The sequence below is a fragment of the Amborella trichopoda genome, chromosome 1 (assembly GCF_054954075.1).
Source record: "Amborella trichopoda isolate Santa Cruz 75 chromosome 1, AtrichopodaSantaCruz75HAP2 v2.0, whole genome shotgun sequence".
Taxonomy (NCBI): domain Eukaryota; kingdom Viridiplantae; phylum Streptophyta; class Magnoliopsida; order Amborellales; family Amborellaceae; genus Amborella; species Amborella trichopoda.
The window spans coordinates 51,978,332-51,988,302 of NC_142336.1; the positions used below are offsets into that span (position 1 = coordinate 51,978,332).

The 9,971-nt window shown below is 34.7% G+C and overlaps 1 protein-coding gene across 1 annotated transcript; it reads left to right on the plus strand.

Moving 5' to 3' along the window:
- Positions 1-554: 554 nt before the first annotated feature.
- LOC18434898 (uncharacterized) lies at positions 555-5,769 on the plus strand. The gene is made up of 5 exons (XM_006844959.4): positions 555-826; positions 1,700-1,831; positions 4,459-4,698; positions 4,794-4,853; positions 5,495-5,769. The coding sequence occupies exons 1-5, from the start codon at positions 716-718 to the stop codon at positions 5,597-5,599; spliced, it is 648 nt and encodes a 215-aa protein (XP_006845022.1). The 5' UTR covers positions 555-715; the 3' UTR covers positions 5,600-5,769.
- The last annotated feature ends 4,202 nt before the right edge of the window (positions 5,770-9,971 follow it).

The window sequence follows — 9,971 nt, forward strand, 5'->3', positions numbered from 1 at the left end:
ATAAAAAAGAGAACTTTTTTTTTTTGGTAGTATAAAAGAACATCATGTAACATATAACAGTTTAAGGGAAAAAAAGGGTTAGATACTATGAAACCATTTATCTTTATCGTATAGAGGTCATGAATTACTACTAGCCATTAGATGTCAAATTGGATGGCCTTCAATGTTACAAAAGTCTTTGAACAAAGTTCATTGAGAGAGTATGTTGGAATTTTGAGTCTAGTCACTTATCAGTAAAGCTCTTCATTTGTTTCCAAAGGCCAAAGTTCATTGAGAAGAGTATGTCGGTATTTATAAAGTATTTATTTTGATTTATTAATACCACATTATCTTTCTTCAAGGGAAGACAATAAATCCCAATTTAGAAGAACTTGATGAAAAAGAAAAAAAAAAACACCATTAAGAAATAGAAAAAAGAATAGGTGACCTTCAAACACATTTACTTTGAACGAAAAACAAGAGTAGGTTCAAAATTGTCCCAATCCAATTTCCTTCGTGGGCTCAATTTGTTCCCTAACCCCATGCTTTATAGGTGGGCGTTTTGTCTTTCGATGGGTCTCAAAACCAAGTGTTACTTCTGGAACCTTCTTCTCGTTTATCAAAACCCTGCAAAAACCCATCAGTTCAGAGAGGGGAAAACCCTATCAATCAGTCGCTAACAAGTGCTGCTGCTTAGATCACCCTCTGTGTTGAGTTTATTTGAATACAGAGAGAAATGGCGGACGAGCTGTCTCAGGACTTGGAGGAGCTTCGCCACCTTCGCTCCATTGCCAAGAGACCTCGTATTATCTCTCTCCTCTCTTCCGAGGTTCTAAGCCTAGAGAAGGTAAAACGCTCCTTTCTCTCTCGTAGTGATTTCAAACTTGTTTCTCCTTTCGTGTTTTTTCTTGTCTGTTTTGTTTTCCTCTCTCTCTCTCTCTCTCTCTCTCTCTCTCTCTCTCTCTCTCTCTCTCTCTCTCTCTCTCTCTCTCTCTCTCTCTCTCACAAAATGCTACATGAATTGTATTTATGTTTGGGGTAATTATTTCCTATCAATTTTTACATGAATTGTATTTAAGTTTGGGGAAAGTACTGCCTATAGATTTTTTTTCCCCTTTCTTTCCAATTGTTTACAGTTAATATTCTCTTCATAATTCCCTTTTTTTCTAATTGTTTACAGTTAATGTTCTCTTCTATTCATCAACTTTGATTGTTATTATAATCTTTTTTAAAATGTTTTGATCTTCATTGTTTGACAATGTTTTGACACAATCTAGAGCTCTGGGAATGATTGATTTAGAGTGTGAATGATGGATTTAGAGTGTGGCATTTCCTATGTTCTAAATTAGTGGCCAAAACAAAAATTTTGGATTTCTTACTGAAATTCATCAATCCAAAGAAATAGACTTTTGGATCGGAATGTATGGCCTAAATACAATTCGAAAGATTAAAAATTGCAAAATTGAAATTTGTGAAAATTTGCTGAAGTTTGTCTGAAATTTTAGTTATAACAAACAACATGTTGAAATTGGGCCAAAAAGGGATTGAGTTGATATAAAATATGGGTTGTAAGACAGATATAAGGATCTGGGAACCTCTAAAGTTTGCTTATATTGAAAATGAATCCATGATTTCAACCACATATACTAGGTGTCAATTTTTCAATAATTTGTATTTTTCTCTGTGGCTAATGTTATTTTGGTCATTGCATTTCATCCAGTCACTTAAAGCTCCTGCTGAACCAGTTGTGCCAGCTCCTATTGCAAATACGACTGTCCCTGTGACTACACCTGGACTGAATTACACCACTCTTAGCTCCTTTAGTTGGGAGCAAGATGCTGAGAAGCTGAAGGTTCTTCTTCTCTTCTTAAATTTTGAATGTCACCATTCTCCTTAACCCATGTTTTGTAGTTGGTTGCTAATTGTATTTATTGAGATATCATTCTTTATTGAGATATCATTCTTAAATTTTCAATGTCAACATTCTCCTTAACCCATGGTTTGTAGTTGGTTGCTAAATGTCTTTATTGAGATATCTCAGGAATTTGACCTGATATCCCCATACAAAGTATTGCTTCATTTGTGTGCTCACTTTACTGATTGCACGTATGCTTGTTGAACATAAAAGAAAAAGATTTATTTGTGTGCTCATTTTACTGCTTGCATGTATGCATGTTAAACATGAGCATAAGAGTATAGGTTACTTGGGAAATTGTGGTTTGAGGCTCTTTGTGGTATACAAAGAGATGTTGTTGGGGAATTTTATTTTGGATTCACTATCATGAATTATTTATGACGGTCATTCACAAGTTCTCCATTTAATTTGCAAGCATGTTTATTATGGTTCAATTCATTATAGATCTATGTTTCTTTTTATATGTTCTCATAAACCAGTTGTTGTTTTATGTATCAATCTTGACATGATTGAATGTTATGGTGGAAGATTTTTGCTTATCATATTCTTGTTCGTGTAAGCTGCTGGTAGAATGTTTGGAGTTTGCTACAGGGGTGGTTTGAAATAGGGGAGTTTATGAAACTTTGGGTCTCTTAACACATTGGACAGTGTAGGAAGATGGCTAGATGTATAGTTTATTTATTAAAACAATCTCCAGTCCGACTTGGGACTTGCCCGAGTCAGACAGGATTGTATGCCAGGCAATTCCCAAGACGCCCCGGAATTGCCTCGTGTCCTTGTTTTTCATAGATTTCTGAATCGCTGTGTCTCCTAGTTTTTCATAGTTATTAAAATTTCTCTTATAGAATGTCCTACCCAGTTGAACTCGGACTTTCCCAAAGCAAACCGAGAGACTCCTAATGAGTCCCTACCTGAGCCTGAATTTTTAATTACTGGTTTAGTTCCCTTTTTTTATTTATATGCCTACATTTGTGTGTATCGCAAGGTACCACTTCTCTATAAGGTTCATGTTCCTTATCTGTTAACTATTCAGAGTCAAATTCCTACAAGCTATAAAAGGACTTTCCATCCATTTATTTAATCTTTTGTTTTAATTTCAAAATACCCAACAAAAAAATACATTATCTTGAGTTGGAATAGTGAGATTTGGGTAGAATGTTCATTAATTCATCTCTCATGGATATTTTAATAAATTTCCCTTTATTTTTTATTTCTTGGGTTGATCAAATATAGGCTCAAAGTTATGTTAAGTTGCAAATGGAATGCAACCATGTCATACTCATAACCTCAGAAGCCAATGATTTAAGCAATTAACACCATAAACTAAGTTCCAACTGCTTGGCATGAAAACAATTCCAAAGCTTTTGAGACATTTTATGATTAAATTTTATTCGGTATAAGTCACTATGAACAGTAAGTTGCATATTCAAATATGGAATCCATGAATTGGGCTTAAATGATTAATGAGACGAATAAATTCGAAGATGCTATGAAGAACTTAAAACTCTGATATTTGCCCCTAAACATATCTAGTCAAAATTGCCAGGTAATAGTGTCAAATGTTTGTTTTGCTTTTCAGAATGATCAAGTTTAGCTGAAGAGATCCTCCTTTTGCTTTTTGATCACAGTTGCACTTCGGCTAGTGATTACCAAAAGCAAATGCCTGAAGGCTGAAATTTCAGCCTCTTTGTTTGAAGTATGAGAGATGGCAACATATTTTAAACACTTTGTTATTGATTTTGCTTCAAAAGATAAATGCCTCCTGAAAGAAAATAGAAAATGCATAGGAAACATGACTTTTGCAGTACATTGTGAAGAACACAGCCTTAAGAGCCCCCAGGTTGATCCACTGTTTGTTTTCTGAAGGTTCAAGTCTTTTGTCAGCAGTTACAGAACTTTCTATCACCAAATGAAGGAGGTGGGGGCATCTTTTGTTCATTGACTTTCTGTTTTTAAAGAATTAGAATCCTTACACTTTTAGTATTCTAGTTTTGTGCCATAGCGTTTTTGTTAATTGGCTGTTGATGATGTTATTCAAAATTCTATCTGTATTTCTTGTTGCTTTCAATTTTGTAATTCGGCATGGGAGAGGGTTTGTTGAATCAAAGTTTGCCATACCGGCCCTAGTCCTGCCAAATGAGTTGCTTGATCAAGCTCTGTCTGATATTTGTTGAATCCAAAGGGAGGTAGGGTGGGGGAAGGTTGTTGAGATTGCAACATCTAATCTATCTGATATCAATTCATCAGTGCACAATCTGATATCAATTCCAGAGCTTTCTATTCCTTGGGAAACTAGCCATTTAATTGGGTGCCCATTTCTGGACAAAATTTATTGAGATTAACATTAATCTATGTTGCAATTGGCTCTTCTCTTTATAGCATCTCCTCTGCGTTCTTTTGATTCTTTCTCATTGATTTTGATATTTTAGTTATGCTAATGTGTTTACTATATTCATTCGAGTTTTTTTTTTTTTTCTTTTTGTCTTGTTGCCTCCTCAGTTGCACTATCTGTGCTTGTTCCGATTTGAATGATATGTTGACCATCATATGTTCTGGTGATTCAGATTTATATTTTCCTAGAGGGTGTTGATCACGAGAAGGTGGAGACTGTTTTGAAGCCCATGTCAGTGGATGTCAAATTCCATGATGTCCAAGGAAAGAACTATCGGTGTGCCATTCCCAAATTAAACAAGGAAATTGTACCAGAGAAATCCAAGGTTATAGTAAAACCATCAAAGGTTATTATCACTTTACACAAAGCTTCCAAGGGGAATTGGGTGGACCTGCACTTCAAGGAAGACAAGGTAATGATACCAACTTGCAAGGGTAAACTTTAGCCATTCGTTTGGTTACCTGTATGATTCATGGGTACCAACTGAGGGTCTTATTCTTGATGCAGCTGAAGCCAAACCTTGACAAGGACAAAGATCCAATGGCTGGAATCATGGACATGATGAAGGTAAGTTTTGTATGTGTTCTTTTTTCTTTTCTTTTTTCTGAGGATGAAAGCCCTTTCTATTTTTTTTGGGTAGTTAAAGGTAGTATAATTTAAAGGGAAAAGTTTATATAGAGCCGAGGCTCTAAACAATCAAATTTGAGCCTACCTCAAACATTTCGCTAGAAGAGGTTGTTTTGATGCCCAAATATCCTCAAATGGATTATCTTGACATCAAGATGCGTAGACATGAAAAAAAATTGGATTTCAAGTTTTGGAAGTAGGGTATTTTGTAAAGCATTTTTGGACCGTCAATTTTCATGATTTTCAAGTTTTCATAGATCTATTGATCTACACTATTTTTAAAGCTTTAAACTTTATAAATAAAGATGAAAATATATATTAAGGCTATCACACAAAGATTTTCAATATTGAAACCACATTTTTCGGCACTATTTGAAGGTAGGCTCTAATTTGATGCTTTAGAGCCTAGGCTCTATACAAACCGCACCCAAATTTCAAAGCCCTGTTTATTAGTTACTTTTATATAGGGTTTCTTTTTTTTTTTGTTTTTTTGTTTTTTCTTTTGGGTACCATTTACCATTGGCTTTCGTGTCCCCCTATTTCTGCATATTTGTAACCGGTTTAGCTTTAAAATGTGGCAGAACATGTATGAAGAAGGGGATGAAGATATGAAGAGGACAATTGCCAAGGCATGGACTGAATCAAGATCCGGCAAAACAGCGAACTCCATGCCAGGGTTTCCCTAGAAATCAATAGAATCATCTGTGGAATGCCTATCTTCTTTTTTTTCCTCAGAAAAGTGACATAAGTTTCAGGAATATTTGTTCTGGGTATTGATGCACTCTTTCTTTCTTGTTTCTAGTTCATAGAGATAAATGTATGACAAGATCTTAATGATATTTTGCCATTTGTTTTAGCATTGGGAGTATGATTTGATTGGTCGGTCTTCATATGAATTGTGCTAATTTTGTTTTACAATCTCTACTAGTTTCGTAGATGAAGAAGAGCAGATATTGCAGGCAAGATAATGCAAAGGTTTTTAGTTTTGGATTGTGGACTTTTCATTTGCTCATGTAGTTGAGATTAGTGATTTAAAATTTGCAATAGGCCGTGCGTCGCTAGCCATCCATGGGCTACCACTGACAAACGTTTTAGTTTTGGTTTGTGGAGTTTTCATCGGACAAAGTGATCACAATTAATCTTGAGACCGTTGGAAATGAAATTGGGTGGCTTGATGTATTTTATTGACCAAGTTAAAGTTCAAAAAAAACATTTGGACTTTATGACACATTTAAGCTATCTGTTTTCACATCATATTATAAATAATTGTGATCGCTAGTACTAAAGGTAAATGGTTTTATTGTAAGCAATCTGTCTTAGTTGTAAACAATTCTTTCCTACAATGTTGTAACATCATTCTTAGTGATTACATGTTCGCGATGAACATTGGTATGTATTGGAATGGTTTTGACCGACTTCGAGGTGAGGAAACAAGCATTTGCTACAATGCATCTTAGTGATTAGATGTTCGCGATGAACAATGGTATGTATTGGAATGGTTTTGATCGACTTCAAGGTGAGGAAATGTTGGGTTTATGTGTATTAAAAGTTTTTTAAAGTTTTAAGAATGTGTATTAAAATATTTTTATTATAGTAAAAAATAAATTCAGTAGGAGTGTGGTCCTTTGATGACTATACTAAGTAAATAATGTTTACTTATACCGGACTGTGCTTATTGATCTAGGTCAGTCGATTGTAAAATTCAAGTTATCTGGGCATAAAGAATTAATCGATGAGGGTTTTGAGTTAATTTTTGATGATGTCAGAGCTTATTCATAGATGAGAGAGCCGAGGGACTATGTGATCTTTGTGAGTTGTGGTGGACCTATTAAGACGGGGGTCAAAATCTCATCCATGTTCCATTATACGGCATGCATATCGATAGATCGTTCGGGAAAGCCAAATATCCACTTTTGGGTGAAGCGTATGCATGTGCGAGAGATACCCCTATGCACTATAGAGCTGTGGTCGCATAAGGTCGTGGTGACCTTGACTCGTCTCTAGGGGAGGACTTGTAATCCATAGATTGGGATTGCGACCTTTTGATTCATCGACCTAACTTTGGTAACCCGCTAATAAGCCTCTGCTTGGACTGTGGGTCATGGAAAACGTTGGGTCGGTTCGATAACGCTAGTGTGGTCTGTAGTCCACAGTTGAAGGTAGAGCACCCCATTATTACGGATTGAATTCCTAAAAGCATATGGATCTTTTTCCATCATATTAATTTAACTGTGTTCATTTTATTATTGAAATGATTTTAGTTTTATTATTTAAATTTTTTATGAATCTCTCAATATTTTAATAATGATTTTTGGATTTATAAAAATACAGTTATTGATTTTACAAAGTTGTAAAAATTCAAATATATATTAATTCGTTTCATTTAATTTTAAAAAAAAAATTATAAAATTTCATAGAGGCCCAAAGTGCACATGGGCCCACCATGTGGCATGTGGGTGGGGGCCCACATGTGCCATTTGAAGGGCACACCCCACTCTCTCTCCTCTGAGTTTCTCTCTCTAACCCTCTCTATCCCAAAGTTTGAAAGGGAGGACCACGCTCCAACTCTAGCTACTATTTTTCTCCCTAGACTTAAAAAGAAACTAAGGGTTCTAGAAATTAGAGGGAAGCCTAAGTTATTTTTTAAAGTTAGGGTTTGGTGAAGAATTAAGAGTGGTTACATAGTTTGGCTGAAATCATCTTTCCCGATTCGAGATTGAAGCTAGACTGCAGATCCCGTGCCATTGGATGTGGTGACTCTGTGTGGGGTGTAAGAAGCCCGGTTGAAGTAATCTCCGGCAACTTTATCTTATACTTGTTTTTTATTTCATATTCTCAAGCATAGTGTTAGGTTGTATCAATGGCATCAAGTAGTTGAAATTTATTTTATTTATGTGTTATTTATTTTGGGATTTCTATTGTTTGTAATAAGATCATCTGTGAGTGATCTTGTTGCCAAAAAAATAAAGAGTTATTATTATTTTTAAAAAAAATTATATTTATCCGACAAAAGATCAAATTAGTCTTTCTTTCATAAAATTCCGTCCTCATCAAAAAATGGTTTTGATTAGATGACCGCAACGAAGCACGTGTGTATTGGAATGGTTTTGATTTACTTTGAGGTGAGAAACTCCCGACCTTGCCAAGGAATGGTTCTATTGCTTTGAGCTAAAGAAACTGGAATGGTTTTGATTTACTTTGAGGTGAGGAAACTCCAGGCCTTGCCACGGAATGGTTCTGATTTACATCAGCCCCGACCGCCTTAACCCCATTCCCATTATGCTTTTTTTATAAAGTTACATAGAAAAATGGAATTTGAGACATAGTGCTATGAAAATCTAGCTATTACCATTATTCTTGTTAACGATTAAAAAATAAAAAAATAAAAAAAAATTAACAAGGATACGTTTTTCTAGTGTACAACCGCATGACTTGAACATCTACCTACTACCGCTATTCTTGTTAACGATCAAAAAAGCTACTACCACTATTCTTGTTAATGATTAAAAACAAAACAAAAAAAATTTAACAAGTGACACCTTTTTATGATGGAAGCTGAAATGAAAGCGTACAACCGCATGACTGGAGCATCCACCACCTATGCACCATACTCCCCTCTGTGAAATCCATGGCTTTCATTACTCGGGAATACAGGTAATAAAAAGCAAGAGTGTCAAAATATATATATATATATATATATATATATGTGTGTGTGTGATAAAATGCAACTAAAGTCAGTCATATGAGTGCATATTCTGTGCTTCCTCAGGAGTATAATTACTTCTTATGGCCAAAGAGCTTATTGAGAAGATCTTTTTATTATAAAATTATGGGATCTATTTAACAAATTATTAGATGATTACTTTTTTAGCAAACGTTTAGATTTTGAGTTCTTCAAAACTTATATTTCACCCACCATAAATTCAACAGTTTTTTCAATATTAGGATGCTCTTCCTTTTTTGAATTTTTCATTTTTTTTATTTTATTTTTTATTTTTTTATTTTTTATTATTATTATTAAAAGGTTAACTAGTTCGAGATGTTACATCCCAAAATTGAGGTCATAAAATTACTCCATTGGATTCTACCGAAAAGGAGTAAATGGACTGTGCGACCCTAAGAGTGTAAAAACTTTATATTTGACAAGCTTGTAAGTACTATATCCAGTTCCAAATAAAGTCCTAAAAAATTTACATAAACTTTACATTTTACAAGGTTGTAAGTTCTAGATCCACATGTAGTTCCAAATAAAGTCCTCATGAATCCATATTGAATCCAAAATTTAGCCTTGCATGCATTGCTGCATCGCCATGAAATTTAGCCTTGTATGCATTGTTTCATCGCCATGCCACACATGAAGTTTGGTAAATTGGTAGTACTACTTTAATCTAATATACCTTTCTATATTATTAACGGTGTAAATCGTTTGGGTCTGAGGATCTCATCAATAGATTTTTTTTTAATGTGAGACCAATTTCCAAAAGATTTTTTTTGAATGTGAGACCATTTTCCATCTCGGGAGTGTGTTGCACATTTTTTGAGGTTCTTGATTCCTATATAAGGATGGGTAATAGAAAAATCAAAAAATTTGGGATTTGTAATTGGTTTACAGAATGTCTTTGTAATTGGTTTATTTGTAACTGCTTTACAGAATCTCTGGTCTCAGGAGGTAACTGGTTTATAGAATCTCTGTTCAAGTCTTGGTTTATAGAATCTCTGGTTGGCAACTGTGCAATGTATCTGGTTTACAGAAATCTCTGATCAAGTCTCAAGAGGTTGGCAACTGTGCAATGATCAACTATGATGTAAATGGTTTACAGAATCTCTGGTCAACTCTCAAGCGGTTGTCAACTGTATAATGATCAACTATGGAGAGGGGAATTTTTTGAAAGCTAGACCATCTTACCGTGGACCTTCGTGGGAGGGTAATTGTATAGTCTTGAACTTGGGATTTGTAGCGAGGTCACAGGGTGGTTTTGCATAATTGAGTAACGAAGGAGATAAATAATACAATATAATCAAATTAAAAAATAATAGATTCAATGATAAGGAAGAAGA